The sequence below is a fragment of the Saimiri boliviensis genome, chromosome 1 (assembly GCF_048565385.1).
Source record: "Saimiri boliviensis isolate mSaiBol1 chromosome 1, mSaiBol1.pri, whole genome shotgun sequence".
In the NCBI taxonomy this organism is placed as follows: domain Eukaryota; kingdom Metazoa; phylum Chordata; class Mammalia; order Primates; family Cebidae; genus Saimiri; species Saimiri boliviensis.
The window spans coordinates 36,744,727-36,761,458 of NC_133449.1; the positions used below are offsets into that span (position 1 = coordinate 36,744,727).

The 16,732-nt window shown below is 39.7% G+C and overlaps 1 protein-coding gene and 1 pseudogene across 2 annotated transcripts in view; one reads left to right on the forward strand and one right to left on the reverse strand.

The window, feature by feature from the left end:
• The window catches only part of EIF2AK2 (eukaryotic translation initiation factor 2 alpha kinase 2), a 41,839-nt gene extending 26,610 nt beyond the window's left edge, over positions 1–15,229 (reverse strand). For both annotated transcript variants that reach the window (XM_074395922.1, XM_039463371.2), the window contains exons 1-9: positions 15,140–15,229; positions 13,937–14,071; positions 12,876–12,996; positions 7,417–7,565; positions 4,556–4,685; positions 3,704–3,780; positions 3,458–3,551; positions 2,476–2,510; positions 1,045–1,107 (exon numbers count right to left, since the gene is read on the reverse strand). In XM_074395922.1, coding sequence (XP_074252023.1) covers positions 1,045–1,107; positions 2,476–2,510; positions 3,458–3,551; positions 3,704–3,780; positions 4,556–4,685; positions 7,417–7,565; positions 12,876–12,996; positions 13,937–14,055 — 788 coding nt within the window. In that variant the 5' untranslated portion in view covers positions 14,056–14,071; positions 15,140–15,229. The remainder of the gene's footprint in view (positions 1–1,044; positions 1,108–2,475; positions 2,511–3,457; positions 3,552–3,703; positions 3,781–4,555; positions 4,686–7,416; positions 7,566–12,875; positions 12,997–13,936; positions 14,072–15,139) is intronic.
• On the forward strand, positions 14,500–15,578 carry LOC120368091 (ARL14 effector protein pseudogene; annotated as a pseudogene).
• Positions 15,579–16,732: the final 1,154 nt, after the last annotated feature.

The window sequence follows — 16,732 nt, forward strand, 5'->3', positions numbered from 1 at the left end:
CCTTCAGTTCCAAATTATATTTCACCCGATTATTTCTATACAATAAGGCTAAAAATGTTCCTACACTATAATACTAAAGCAAAGGTTAATAATAGAGAATAATAATGTAATAAGATTGATTTATATAATTAGTCATGTGATTGTATCTAAGTCTATTTGGTGTCATTGCTATAACTAAGTAATCATTTATTATGCTGGGACAGATTGTGCCTTCAGTCTCTTGCCATGGCACCTGGGCAAATTTCTTCCCACAATTAGCAAAATATCCAAATAGATTCTTGGTTTGGGAACAAAATCATCACATGGGTCATCCCATTCCTGGGCCCTCTCCTAATGATATACCTAGGACTAATGTTCTTAACCTGCCTAATTAACCTGATTCAAAGATTTTTAACCAACAGGATCATGGCCATTTCACAGAAAACTATCCAAAAACATCTACAGAAGGCATTACTCCTACAGTTAATCTGAGACCAAAGAACTCTCCACCTCCCCTGCTCTGCAGGAAGTAGCCAGAAAAAACATGCTGCCCCTCATAATTTTATAACTATAGGATCTGGATTGACAGAACAGGAGCATTGCCATCTTGGACAAGCACCACCATTTTAAGTTCCCCTTGATTAAAAACTGCCTAAATCTAGCTCAAAAAACAGCCTAATGGCAAATGTCAGCATGACCATGAACCACCAACGACACCTCCAATCAGAAACATTCCAATTTTGAGATAAACCCCCTCTGGCTAGAGACATGCTAAGCCGAAATAACCTCCCCTCCAACCGGAAACATGCCAGCCCAAGATAACCTCCCCTGCAACCAGAGACGTTCTACCCCCACCATAAAACTCTCCTCCACCCAGAAACATTTCGAATCTGGATAAGCTCTCACTCCCTAACCCTTAAATATCCTTAGTTTGTAAGAGAGAATGCTCCTGACTGAAATTGGCCAGAAGCCCCTCTCAGGTTTATTCTCCAAAATAAACCTGTCTTTGTCTGTTGAGCCACTTTTCACGGTTCCTTCTTCTTTCTTCAGCTCTTAAAATCTTACCTCTTATCCATAGTATACTTTGTTCCTTTCATGTCAGGAGGGTCAAATCTAGCTGCCAAATATCTAAAAATTAAGAGTTGAATATAAAATTCAAATAAAACTGAAATCAAATATAACTTGTTTAGTGTTAATGTTAACCTTTTTCTTTTTCTTTTTCTTTTTTTCTTCTGAGGCAAGGTCTTACTCCATCTCTCAGCCTAGAGTGCAGTGGTATGATCATAGCTCACTACAACTTTGAAATCCTGGGTGCAAAGGAGACCCTCCCACCTCAGCCTCCCAGGTAGCTGGGACTACAGGCATGTGCCACCATACATAGCTCATTCTTTTAATTTTTTTGTAGAGAAGGGGTCTTTCTATATTACCCAGTCTGGTCCTAAACTCCTGAACCAAAGCCATCCTCCCACCTTGGCCTCCCAAAGTGCTGAGGAATACAGATGCAAGTCACTGTACCCAGCCAACTTTTTTTTTTTTTTTTTTTTTTAATAAAACTATATACTTACAGTTTTCCTCTGGTCTCTAATACTGTTTCATCTCTCTCCTGGCTCCTTTTTCCACCTTAGAGCATTCATTGTTGATATGTCACTAACCTCTCCTTTTCCTCCTCCAGACTCAAAACCTCAGGAAGCAAATCTCCTTACACTCTCATCCTAGCTGTTATTCCTCACTGATGATAAGCCACCTGCAATTGGAAATTTAAGTACCACCTAAAACTAAACATATCCAAAATGCTGTTTTCTCTGTAAGCCCTCAACTCCTCAACTTCCTTAACACCATTAGTGCCATGGTTCTTGACTGCACCCTGTTCAAAGTGAAGCAGTCTCCAAATCCTTTCTCTTTTACCTCTTCTTCATGCTTTGACTCAGCTATGGGAATCTGTTTCCTCAGGTCATGTCCACTCTCTTCTCCATCCAAACATCTACATCAAGAATCATCATCTTTCTTCAACACATTTATCTACTGCTCAGAATATACTAGTGGTTCGTAAGGGCTCCTACTGCCTTCTTACCCTCATTTCTGACTATATTTACATATTTGCCTTTCTCTTCAGTTAGCTGACATAGCATTTGACCTTTTTTTAATCCAAGTTTTTATGTTATTTTAAACTTATTTGTCTGCAAAATAATACACTTCTTTTGAAAACACTTCTACAGTGAAAACAGCCTAATTCCTTGCCAGCCTCATATAAAATGACGCCCTTAACCTAATTACTCTAGCAATACCCCAATAGGGCTTTATGTCTATGGTATATAGTATGCACATACATTCAAAGATTTCTTGATGCATCTAAAATTATTTGTTTATAGATTTCAAGCTGTCTGCTTCTGAAACTCCACTCAAATAAGGGTATACATTATTCCACAAGTCTTAAAAACAATAAATAAGTCTGAAATAAAACTTCAGTTCAAAATATGTTCAATGCATGATACGCACCTTTTTACCTTCCTTTGATTATTTCTGAGACCATTCTATAACAAAAGAAAATGGGAAATAGTTTCAGATGACTAAATCAACCATCTTCCTTTCTCTTGTTATCCTTTCTCCTGTATTTCTAGATGGCTCTCTGACTAATTTCTTAGTCCATCCATGTCTATATTCTCATCAAGCTCTGTACAAACCCTTAGCATTGTAAGACTTAACTTTTTGCCAATCTAACGAGTTTAAAATAGTATCTACTTGTTTTGATTTACATTTTCCTGATTCCTAGTAAAGTATCTTTTAATATTTGTTGCCCATTGGCTATCTCTTCTCTGAACTATCTGTTTATATGCTTTGTATATTTTTCTACTGAGTTGCCTGCCTTTTTTTTTACTGATTTGTAGTTCTTCATAACAGAATACTCTCATAACACTAATCATCAAAAGCATGGATTTTGCTTTAACTCCAGCATTGCCTCCTTATGTGCACAAAAAAATTATCTGATTTTTTTTTTTTTTTTTTTTTGAGATGGAGTCTCACTATATTGCCTAAGCTGGTCTTGAACTCCTGGGCTAAAGTGATCCTTTCACCTTGGCCTCACAAGTAGCTGCAGACCACAGGCATGTACCACTGCACCAGCCTAAAAAATTATCTGATTTCGAGTTTACTTTTAATGTTAAGTTTAATTCTAACTTTTAAAAACAGAAACAAAACTATATTAGTGAATCTTTAAATATTATCCCATTGGAGGGAGAAAAAAGCAAGATCATAGGAATATATTAAAATATAAGGGTGAGTGAGGAAAGACAGAAGGAACATGTGAAAGAATGAGGAATGGAACTTAATTTTAGTCAAAGGGCTGCTGAATATTATCATTTAGTAAGAGTATATAAGATAAAAATATAAAAATTATGGTGGAATACTGGAAGTTATTTTTAAATGAGGAAACACACAGAAAAATAAGATTAAGTAGGAAGCTTCAAGACTAATACCATACCATAGACAATGAAGAACAACTGTTTAAACTATTGTTACAATTTATCTCTGATGTATCTGTTGAGAAACTACTTTCAGATGATGGTTCAGAAGCCCTGGAAGAAAAGGATGTAACTATTAGTTTACTGTTTTTTATCACTGATTCTTTCTCTAAATTCTCCTTAAACATTAAATGTTTTTATAAAAATTTCTCTTTCAGACAGCAATAAGAATATGTTAAATGTCTTAAATGTTTGTCTACACTTACAATGTGCTGGTCACTAAAGAGTTGTTTTGGATGTCACGCACAGGAGTAAAATAACCAGAGGATATGGAGTCAGCTTTCTGAAAGAAAGACTGCCCATTAGTAGGCTTAAATGCAACTAATTATTTCTCTACAGAGGCTCAGTTTCTGTATACTACCACATTTATTTTGACACAGTTATCAAATTCACAACCATAAACAATTACAAGATTAATAACATTTTTTATGGATGTTTGGTCTGGATTTTATTTTATTTTTTTATTTTACTTTTCTGGATCACAGGGCAGATAATTTTTTGTTTGTTTGTTTGTTTGTTTGTTTTTGAGACAGGATTTGGCTCTGTCATTCAGGTTGAAGTACAGTGGCACCATCTTGGCTCACTGCAACCTCCACCTCCCAGGCTCAGGCAATCCTCCCATCTCAGGCTCCTGAGGATTGTAGTCTCAGCTGGAACTACAGGTGTATCCCACCACACCTGTCTTTTTTTTTTTTTTTTTTTTCTTTTTTTTTTGTAGAGACATGGTTTTGCCATGTTGCCCAGCCCAGGCTGGTCTCAAATTCTTGAGCTCAGGAGATCCACCAGCCTTGGCCTTCCAAGGTGTTAAGATTACAGGCGTGAGCCACCATGCCCAGCCTGGTCTGGATTTTTAAAACAACCCTGAGTTACCAACAGAACTTTTATCCCTCTGAGGCCTCATGGCCCCATGGCACATAGTTCATTGATGCGATACAGAATGGAGGAATCATTTTGCTAAATCACTGGATGTCTTGGTATAATGTAAACACAGTCTAACTTCAAGTCAACTTCAGAGGGAATTTTAAAACACAAAAATTTAATCTAAAGGCAGTACGTACCACTGAGGTTTCTTCTGATTTATGTATCTGAAGATATGCAAGCTTAGCAGCCAATTGTTTTGCTTCCTGTTTAGTAGAACCTGTACCAATACCATATTCTTTCTGCCCCACTTTGCATTTGTAATGAAATCTAGGAGAAATCATGGAAGGCACTTATACAAACATGAAAAATATAGTAAATCCAACTTACAATTTAAAAAACCATAGTAACAGAGATCTTAAGATAATACTAATTTATTAGGTAGATTTATATTTCATATCTTGTATAATTTAAACCTTCAGTAACATGCCTGACCAATTTCTCTGAATAACCAGGATCAGCTGATATCTGAGCTTGCATTTTCCAGGCAATTTCTAATTTTTTGTGTTTTTTGCTTAAAGATCTGGCACAAAGGCACTAAGTAGTGGTTTTTTTCTTTAATTCTTCAAAGGTCAAAAGGTATGGAGGTAGAAATAAAAGAGATCCAGTAGAGGATCTTTTTTTCAGAGGTGCTCAAATGGGAAAGAAAAAGCCAGTAGAGACAGTGAGGCTTCCACAGGAGAAGCTATGAGGTTAACAGTGGTGTGGCTTTGTAGCATGGATTCTGCTCTAACTTCAACACTGTTTGCCATCTGCTTATGTGCACAAAAATTGAGAAAATCCCCACAGTGGGCCAGGCAGGGTGGCTCACGCCTGTAATCCCAGCACTTTGGGAGGCCAAGGTGGGTGAATCATGAGGTCAGTAGTTCAAGACCAGCCTGGCCAATATCATGAAACCCCATCTCCACTAAAAATACAAAAAATTGGCTAGGCATGGTGGTGTGCACCTGTATTCCCAGCTACTCAGGAGGCTGAGGCAGGAAAATCACTTGAACCTGGGAGGTGGAGGTTGCCGTGAGCCAAGATTGCACCTCTGCACCCCAGCCTGGGTGACAGAGCAAGACTTCATCTCAAAAAAAAAGGAAAAGAAAAGAAAAGAAAATCCCCAAAGTGCAGATGCCCGATACTAAAGTCCACACTCTCCTCCTATTAGATGCAATGACATTTGTGGCTAGGCAAGGATACTTGGACAATGATATAAGAACTATTTTTCAGGGATAAAACAATGGACATGGCAATTTACATCATAGAGTTACTATATATTACTGCAAAATTATTCCAGTATTTGAACTCTTTTTCCTTTGTGTTTCCACTGGAGGCCATCGAGAGAAACACATCCAAACAGGGTGAGTCTTCCCTGCTAGACCCTGAATTAAATAGCAAAAAAAAGGAAAAGAAAAGAAAAGAAAATCCCCAAAGTGCAGATGCCCGATACTAAAGTCCACACTCTCCTCCTATTAAATGCAATGACATTTGTGGCTAGGCAAGGATACTTGGACAATGATATAAGAACTATTTTTCAGGGATAAAACAATGGACATGGCAATTTGCATCATAGAGTTACTATATATTACTGCAAAATTATTCCAGTATTTGAACTCTTTTTCCTTTGTGTTTCCACTGGAGGCCATCAAGAGAAACACATCCAAACAGGGTGAGTCTTCGCTGCTAGACCCTGAATTAAATAGCTGGGTTGAGTGACTGGATCATTTCTATAGCTTCTATATTTTTCAGGTACCACACAAAACATATTTCTTCTATCTTTTAGATATCTAATGTTAGAGAACATAATTCAAAGGAATCAGAAAGGTGAGCTACAGAAAATAAAATAGTCTCTTAATTATTGAGATTGACCCACAGATTCACTTTTGACTCTTTTATTCCAATGAAAACTATCACATTTTTCTCCTCCTGGTTTTGGCTCAAAAGCCATGACAATAAATAGCTGAGTCAATACATAGAATAGTATCCTAAAACGATGATTTGAACTATTTGCCGTGGATTTTTTTTTCTTTTTTTCTCATTAACTGGTTGGTTGTAGTTGAAAAACAGTCACCTCATACTCATTTGATTTCTGCTTTTTTCAGTTCCAATTCATTCTTTATCCTCACTTCCACACATCTTAGCTCACTGGTGATGTTCTCAGTAACTTTGAAACTCTAGTTCATCTGTCTCATCAGATCCCTCAAATCCTAATCGTCTCACAGCCTAGGGCTAAAACTCATTCCTTCTGATACAAGGTCTTCATTCATTTAATCAAATTTGAAGGACAAATACCTGGACCAAGAGCTCCCTGATCTGACAAGGGTGAAGAGTCATTCTATACATGTGGCAGAGAGGTTTTCAGACAGTTACCACCATCATGACCTCAATGATGAAAAGATCTCTGCATTCCTTATTTATTTATTTATTTTGAGATGGAGTCTCATTCTGTTGCCAAGATAGAGTGCAGTCGTGTGATCTTGGCTCACTGCAACCTCCATCTCCTGGGTTCAAATGATTCTCCTGCCTCAGCCTCATAAGTAGCTGGGACTACAAGCATGTGCCATCATGCTCAGCTAATTTTTATAGTTTCAGTAGAGATGGGATTTCACCATGTTGGCCAGGATGGTCTCAATCTCTCGACCTCATGATCCACTCGCCTCAGCCTCCCAAAGTGCTGGGATTACAGGCATGAGCCACCTCGTCTGGCCAGATCTCTGCATTCTTTGAGCAGTGGCACCTTGTACTCTCTTGGGTGTTCCACAGACTAAACCATCCAGCTACATCTCTGAAATAAAGGATTACCCTAATTCGATAAATTATGGTACATGGATTCCATGGTTTCAGCAATTAAGCATTTTAACTACAAATAATAAATCCAATTGCTTATCAATCATATAAAACCTTCCATACAGAATGTTTAAAAGGACACGTATTTCTGGAAAATTAGACATGAAAATAAACCTACTTTATTGCTTAGATACAATGAAACAGAAAGAAAAGCCAAACTATGTCTCACCCTTCTGGCCCATTCACCCCCGATGCACATTGTTCATAATTTACAGTTAGTCTGTTCTTCTGGGCAAAACTATTGATAAGGCCTATGTAATTCCCAATGGATGATCTGTCCGAAGAATCGGTTGGTGTCAATGATAAAGGACTAACTGCCTACAAAAAAAATAAATAAATAAAAAATTCTTGTTTAATATAAATTACAACAAAGATTTAACATTCTACATTTTATTCTTCTAATAAAATTACTAAATGAGCAATTTGAAAGACAACCGTATGTTATATACTTTCCTATTATATTACCTTGAGTAAAAGTGTGACTATCTATCTCCCACTACCAGAAAAAAAAATCTACAAAGATACATTTTAACAATAGGAAAGAAGTCACTCATTTTTATTTTATAGTTTCATAAGGAAAAACAAAATAGTCAATGTTCTTGTTTGTTCTTGAAAAGTACTGTAACACTTTCTAACTTATTATATCCCATCTAATCTCAAAAAACAAGGCAAGAGATACTACAGTAAAGCTGTATTGGATCGCAAGTTAATGAAAAAGATGAATATAATCATATCATTTCTACTATTGTTATCTCTACCATTTTTTCCTTAGTCCAACAAAAATCTTGTCCAAAGTTTTGCTTTTTTTGAAGATAGAGTTTTGTTCTTGTTGCTGGTGCAATCTTGGCTCACTGCAACCTCCGCCTCCCAGGCCATATTCAAGCAATTCTCCTGCCTCTGCCTCCCAGGTAGCTGGGATTACAGGCATGTGCCACCACACCCGGTTAATTTTTATTGTTTTAGTAGAGATGGGGTTTCACCATTTGGTCAGGCTGGTCTTGAACTCCTGACCTCAAGTGATCCACCCGCCTCAGCCTCCCAAAGTGCTGGGATTACAGGCATGAGTCACCATGCCCAGCTGCTATATTTATTTATTTATTTTTTTTTTTTGAGACAGGGTGTTACTTTGTCACCCAGGCTGGAGTGCAATGGTGCAACCTCAGCTCACTGCAGCCTCAACTGCCCAGGTTGAAACAATTTTCCTGTCTTAGTCCCACAAGTACTTGGAACTACACCCATGTGCCACCATGCCCAGGTAATTTTTTGGTATTTTTTGTAGAGATGGGGTTTGGCCATGTTACTCAGGTTGGTCTCGAACTCCTAAGCTCAAGCTATCTGCCTGCCTCAGCCTTCTAAAATGCTAGGATTATAGGTATGAGCCACCACACTCAGCTGAGTTTTGTTATTTTATTAATCTTGTCACAAAACTAGTTTTTGGTTTTATTGATTTTCTTTCTTTTGTTTCTTTTACAGTAATTTCAATCATTGTTATTTTGTTTCTTCTGCTTTTTGGTGGTAAGACATTCTACTTTTTTCCTAACTTCTTGACTCAGTTTTCTCGCTCATTAATAATTACAATTTGTAATTCTGCTTGATTAAAAAAAAAATTGGGGGGCAGGGCATGGTGGCTCATGCCTGTAATCCCTGCAATTTGGGAGGCTGAGGAGGGTGGATCAACTGAGGTCAAAAGTTCAAGACTAGGCTGGCCAACATGATGAAACCCGTCTCTACTAAAAATACAAAAAAATATCTAAGCATGGTAGTGGGTGTCTGTAATTTCAGCTACTCAGGAGGCTGAGGCAGGAGAATCGCTTGAACCCAGGAGGCAGAGGTTGCAGTGAGTCGAGATCACACCACTGCACTCCATTCTGGGTGACAACAGCAAAACTCTGTCTCAAAAAATAAAAATAAAAATTTGGTTAGAAGGATGATATCTTTAAGTAAGATTTTCAAGAATCTTGAAACCTAAATATTCCCCAAATTTTCAAAATCTGAGAATGGTCCTCTGTTGTCTACAATGTAAATGACTTAATGTCTCATTTTTACTATCTCCTGGTTTATAATATGGCTGTGCACAGCATAAACTTTAAAAATATTTACATTTTACATATTTTTCTTCTCCTTTCTAGATGCTTATAGAATTCTTTCTTCATCTCTGGAGCTCAGCACTTTCATAAGAATCAATGTTGGTCTGGGTGGTTCTAAATTTTCCTGTATGTATTAATTTGTTTTAATCTGCAGTCAAGTCTTTCTTTATTCATAAGCATTTTCTGCTGAAATCTCTTCAGGTCATTTTCTTCTGTACTATTTACTCTGTTCTCATCTTCAGGGATACCAGTCACATGTATATTGGTTCTTTACTATCTGCTCTTTGTAAACACTTGGCTCTCTATATCCACAGGTTCCAAATCCCTGGATCCAACCAATCATGGATCAAAAATATTTGGAAAAAAAATTGAAGGTTGCATCTGTACTGAATATATACAGATTTTTTTCTTGTCATTATTCCCTAAACAACACAGCATAACAACTACTTATAGCTGGGTGTGGTGGCTCACACCTGTAATCCTAGCACTTTGGGAGGCTGAGGGGGGCCGATCACTTGAGCCTAGGAGTTCAAGACCAGCCTGGGAAACATAGTGAGACCCCAGTTCTACAAAAAATAGGAAAAATTCTGGGTTATAGCACAATGCATTACTCACATGTTTGTGGGGACACTGCTGTATACAAATCTACTGTGCTACAGTCTTATAAAAAAGTCTAGCACAGGGCTGGGCTCAGTGGCTCACGCCTGTAATCCCAGTGCTTTGGGAGGCTGAGATGGGTGGATCACAAGGCCAGGAGTTTGAGGCCAGCCTGGCCAACATGGTTGAAACCCCGTCTCTACTAAAAAGACAAAGAATTAGCAGGGTATTGTGGCAGGTGCCTGTAATCCTAGCTACTTGACAGGCTAAGGCAGGATCCACTTGAACCTGGGAGGTGGACATTGCAGTGAACTGAGACCTCACCACTGCACTCCAGCCTGGGTAACAGAGTGAGACTCCATCTCAAAAAACAAACAACAAAAAAAAGTCTAGGACATACAATTACTTACAGTACATAATGCTGGATAATGATAAGCAACTATGTTACTGGCTTATGTATTTATACTATACTTTTTATCATTATTTTAGAATGTACTTCTTCTACTTAAAAAAAAAAAAAAAGTAATGGTAAAACAGCCTCGGCTGGGCGCAGTGGCTCACGCCTCTAATCCCAGCATTTCGGGAGGCCGAGGCAGGCAGATCACGAGGTCAAGAGATCGAGACCATTCTGGCCAACATGGTGAAAGCCCATCTCTACTAAAAATACAAAAATTAGCTGCGCGTGGTGGCACACGCCTGTAGTCCCAGCTACTCAGGAGGCTGAGGCAGGAGAATTGCTTGAACCCGGGAGGCAGAGGTTTCAGTGAGCCAAGATCGTGCCACTGCATTCCAGCCTGGCACTGCACTCCAGCCTGGCACCTGGCAACAGAGGGAGACTTTGTCTCAAAAAATAAAAATAAAAAAAATAAAACAGCCTCAGGCAGGTCCTTCGGTAGGTAATCCAAGAGAAGATATTGTTACAATAGGAGATGACAGCTTCATGTGCTATTGCTCCTGAAGACTTTCCAGAGGGACAAAATGTGGAGGTGGAAGATGGTGATGCTCATGATCCTGACACTGTGCAGGCCTAGGGCTGATATGTGTGTTTCTGTTGTAATTTTTTTTCTTTCTTTTTTTTTGAGACAGAGTCTTGCTCTGTTGCCCAGGCTGGAGTGCAGTTGCAAGATCACAGCTCACTGCAGCCCCAGCCTCTCAGGCACATGATCCTCCTGCCTCAGCCTCCTAAGTAGCTGGGACTACAGACACATGCCACCAAGCCCGGCTAATGTTTTCTATTTTGAGTACAGACAGGGTTTCACCATGTTGCCCTGGATAACTAACTTGACCTCCCAAAGTGCAGGGATTACAGGCATGAACCACCATGCCCATGCCCAGCCGTGGTTTTTTTTTTTTTGAGACAGGGTCTCGCTCTGTCACCCAGGCTAGAGTGTGGTGGCATAATCATGGCTCCTTGACATCCCAGGCATAAACCACTGTGCCCAACCATGTTCTAAATTTTTACAACAAAGTTTAAAAGTAAAGAAAAAAGCTTAAAAATTTAAAAAGAGAAAAAAGCTTATAGAATAAAGATGTAAAGAAAGAAAATATGTTTGTCCAGCCATAGTATGTGTTTGTGTTTTAAGCTAAGTGTTATCAGGAAAGAGTCAAAATGTTAAAAATAAGAAGTTTATAAAGTAAAAAGTTATAGTACGCTAAGATTAATTTATTATTGAAGAAAAAATTGTAAATAAAATTAGTGTAGCTTATGTATACAGTGTTTATAAAGTCTATAGTTGTACATAATAATGTCCTAGGCCTTCACCTTCATTCACCACTCACTCACTGACTCACTCAGAGCAACTTCCAGTCCTGCAAGCTCCATTCATGCATGGTATGTGCCCTATATGGGTGTACTTTTGTTTGTCTTTTTTTTTTTTTGAGGCAGGGTCCCCAGGCTGGAGTGCAATGGTACGATCTCAGCTCACTACAACCTCCATCTCCAGGTTCAAGCAATTCTCCTGCCTTAGCCTCCCAAGTAGCTGGGATTACAGGTGTCCGCCACCACACCCAGCTAATTTTTTTGCATTTTTAGGGTTTCGCCATGTTGGCCACACTAATCTTGAACTCCTGACCTCAAGTGATCCACCTGCCTCAACTTCCCAAAGGGCTGGGATTACAGGCAAGAGCCACCATGCCAGGACTTTGGCTTGTCTTTTATACTGTATTTTTACTGTACTTTTTCTGTGTTTAGCTATGTTTAGATACATGAATACTAAACATTGTGTTATGATTGGCTATAGTATTCGGTACAGTAACATGCTGTACAGGTTTGTAGGCCAGGAGCAAGAGGCCATACTCCATAGCCGAGGTGTGTAGTGGCTATATCATCTAGGATTGTGTAAGTACCTCTGTGGTGTTTGTCTAATGAGGAAATTGCCTCAGGATGCATTTCTGACAGTGTATTCTCTTTGTGAAGCAATGCATAACTGCATATGGGAAGATATGAATAGGTTATATGCAAATACTATGCCATTTTATATAAGGGAATTGAGCATCAGTAGATTTTGGCATCCACAGGGAGTCCTGGCACCAATCCCCGTGGACAACGATGGATTGCTGTACATCATTTTCCCTACACTCACTTTCATCTCTTTTTTCTTTTTTCCTGTACTTCCTCAATTAGGTGGAGGGGACTCCTCCCAGTACCTGTCAGCTCATTTCCCACTGAACACTTCTTACCTTTCCATGTTTGTTCAACTTTAGAGTATTTAACTGCTGCTGACATTTTAAATAACTATTATCCAGCTTCGCCCACCGTGTCCTAGGTGTGGCTCTCACTCAGGGTTTCACAGAAACGAAGATGGGTGGAATGACTGAACCAATGTCTTGAATGTAAGGGAACGTGTGAATGGCTTTACTCTGTATGAAGGTATTTTCTCACAGAGAGAAACAGAAAAAGTATTTGCAAGTTCCCTTTTACTAGGAAAAAAGGGCAATCACTCACCTTGTTTTCATTATTAAGTATCTCAACAGCTACTTTGGCTGCGGCATTTTTTGCTTCTTTTTTTGATCTACCTTCAGCTTTTGGAAATTCTCTCCCATCTATGGTAACTTGAAATGTAAACCTGATTACAAAGAGAATATTTACAAAATATTATACAACTCATGCACTATCTAAAAACAAGTGCTCTAGTCATTACTACCTCCTATGATGACCTTTGAGGGTTTGAACCTACATTCAATATAGAATGTAAGCAGTCACCTCTAGCAGCAAAACAGCACATCTTGTTGACACATGGAAAAGTTTCTACCCTCTTTTCTTTCTGGAGTCATCTGTGGCTCCAAAGTAGTTGCCACTTTATGCCAAGAAGATTCTCACAAAACTAAAGTGTTGCCATTTCCCCAGTTTACATTTATAAGGCCATATCTTTTTTTTTTTTTTTTTTTTTTTTTTGAGACAGAGTTTCGCTCTTGTTACCCAGGCTGGAGTGCAATGGCGCGATCTCGGCTCACCGCAACCTCCGCCTCCTGGGCTCAGGCAATTCTCCTGCCTCAGCCTCCTGAGTAGCTGGGATTACAGGCACGTGCCACCATGCCCAGCTAATTTTTTTTGTATTTTTAGTAGAGACGGGGTTTCACCATGTTGACCAGGATGGTCTCGATCTCTCGACCTTGTGATCCACCCGCCTCGGCCTCCCAAAGTGCTGGGATTACAGGCTTGAGCCACCGCGCCCGGCTCATTTTTTTTTTTTTTTGAGGCAGAGTCTCGCACTGTCACCCAGACTGTAGTGCAGTAGCTCGATCTCGGCTCACTGCAATCTCCGCCTTCTGGGTTCAAGCGATTCTCCTGCCTCAGCCTCCTGAGTAGCTGGGACTATAGGCACGTGTCGCCACGCCCAGCTAATTTTTTTATACTTTTAGTACAGATGGGGTTTCACCATGTTGGTCCAGATAGTCTTGATCTCCTGACCTCGTAATCCACCCACCTTGTCCTCCCAATGTGCTGGGATTACAGGTGTGAGCCACCACACCCAGCAGGCCACATCATTTTTTATAGCAACTTACCTCCTATCATGTGGAGGTCCTGAATTAAGCAGTTCTTCATATCTAAGTACTACTCCCTGCTTCTGACGGTATTTATTAAGTTCCTCCATGAAGAAACCTGGTTTAAGACTACCAGCCATTTCTTCCTCTACTGTCCTACAATAAAAGAGACATCTGAATGAGTGATGGTTACAGAACATATTTAATCTGAGTTTCCCAGTGCAGTTTAGGAGACAGAGGGGTTGGCAAGCCTCTCCTTTACAGGACTCGTCTCAATCTCACATAAGTGCACAGACTTTCTTTCAAAACCATTCTTTCTTTCTCATTGACTGCACAATCAAGTTCATTTCTCCAAAATTTTCTACTTTAAAAACTCAACTTGGGCAGGTGTGGTGGCTCACGCTTGTATCCCAGCCCTTTGGGAGGCTGAGGCAGGCAGATCACCTGAGCTCAGGAGTATGAGACCAGCCTGGGCAACAGGGCAAAACCCCATCTCAATTTCAAAATTGTTTTAAAAAATAAAGGAAAGAAAAAAACTCAACTGGTCAGTGAAAGAAGGGGCCCCTTCTCTTTAACTCTGCTCTATGCTTCCACTGAGCATCAACTACATGTTTGTCTACCTGCTTAAGAAAGTAAAAAGGCTGCAGGAATGTAGAATGTTTTATGTTGGGAAGAAAAAAGTTTAGAGTATACATAATAAGTGAAGTGGAGTGGCAGCGTGGGGACAGGCTGGGAAGCGGGCAGGCGAGTGTGGCCTGTGTGGATGCCAATCCTGCCCAAAGCCAGGTGGAGAGGAGCCCAAGCTAAGGGTGATCAGCCCATGACCTAGACCTGTAGATAAAATAAAACAGGGAAAATTTGCTAGAATTAAGGAAGATGAATCCATGTTCAGCTAGAGTCCAACTTCGTACTACAAATGAGTCCCATAAAACCTATTAATACTTGTCACACAGGTTTTAAGACTTTGCAAGAATTGTTATCAAATGATATGCTTTTACTTCAACTTAGAACTGAAATGACTCTTTCTGAGAACAATACAATTTGCTTTCATCACATAAAAATTTAAGAATAAATAAAATACAAAAAAAGAAAAAAATTTACATTGACAGATTTGAGGATTTACAGAAGTTGAGTTGTGACCCATTTAACATACACAGAAAACTAGCCAAAAAAATTTTTTTACATGTAATTGACTTAGTGTAAAATTTGGAAGACAGCTTGTACCTCGTTGGAAGGTATGTCCAAAATCAACAGAAGTGTGGATGTTGATTCTGAAGACTGCCGGAGAAGGAAACCTGAATCAGATGGAAGGACTGCTAAAGCTTTGAGGTCGTTACAACTTACAAATCCAGGAAGGCAAACTGAATTTGCTCCAGAAACTGGTAAAAGAGAAAAAAGAAGGCTTACAAAAAATGCAACTACTGGTTCAGACAGACAAGTGATACCAGTAAAGAGTAAGGTCTGTGGTAGCCAGGGTCTCCTGACTTAGAGTGGGATGGACTTCTATAACTGCCTCGATGAAGATTGCTTAGGATGCTTCTATGCTTGTCCTGCCTGTGGTTCTACCAAGTGTGGAGCTGAATGCCACTGTGACCGCAAGTGGCTATATGAGCAAATTGAAATTTAAGGAGGAGAAATAATTAATAATAAACATGCTGTATAATCTGTGGTATCAAACTATGAGGCCTGGGCCGGGCGCGGTGGCTCAAGCTTGTAATCCCAGCACTTTGGGAGGCCGAGGCGGGTGGATCACAAGGTCAAGAGATCGAGACCATCCTGGTCAACATGGTGAAACGCCGTCTCTACTAAAAAATACAAAAAATTAGCTGGGCATGGTGGCGTGTGCCTGTGATCCCAGCTACTCAGGAGGCTGAGGCAGGAGAATTGCCTGAACCCAGGAGGCGGAGGTTGCGGTGAGCCGAGATCGCGCCATTGCACTCCAGCCTGAGCAACAAGAGCGAAACTCTGTCTCAAAACAAACAAACAAACAAACAAACAAACAAAAACTATGAGGCCTTTAAAGGTCTTTATTTCCAAAATTCTGTTACTCTAAGATACATTATAAGCTTGACTGTTAGATGACAAAGATTTTTAAACCACTTCAATGTGCACTAATTTTTCACAATAATTCTGTTTAACTTTGTGGGGAACCACCAAATTGTTTCCCACAGTGGCTACATCCGTGCTACATTTCCACCAGCAATGCACAAGGGTTCTAATTTCTCCACATCCTCACCATCACTTGTTATTATCTGTTTTCTTTTTTAATATAGCCACATCATGATCTTTTTAAAACATCAATTAAATCATCCACAAGCCACTGAAATTGTTTCTGTCAAGATTACCAATGGCTTCCCCATCACTAAATCCAGTAGTGAGTTCTCAGTCCTTCTTTACTTTACCTACAATGGGCATTTGATTTGGTTGCTCATCCTTTTCTCCCTCCCCTCGTTTCTTAGCTTGGACTTTTAAGATACCTACTCTCCTTGGTTTTTTTTTGAGACAGAGTTTCACTCTTGTTGCCCAGGCTGGAGTGCAATGGCGCCATCTCAGCTCACTGCAACCTCCACCTCCTGGGTTCAAGCAATTCTCCTGGTTCAGCATTTTGAGTAGCTGGGATTACAGGCACCTGCCACCACACCCAGCTAATTTTTTATATTTTTAGTAGAGATGGGGTTTCCTCATGTTGGCCAGGCTGGTCTCGAACTCCTGACCTCAGGTGATCCACCTGTCTTGGCCTCCCAAAGTGCTGGAATTACAACCATGGGCCACCACACCTAGCCCTGGTTTTCTTCTGTTCTTACAAGCTGCTCCTTT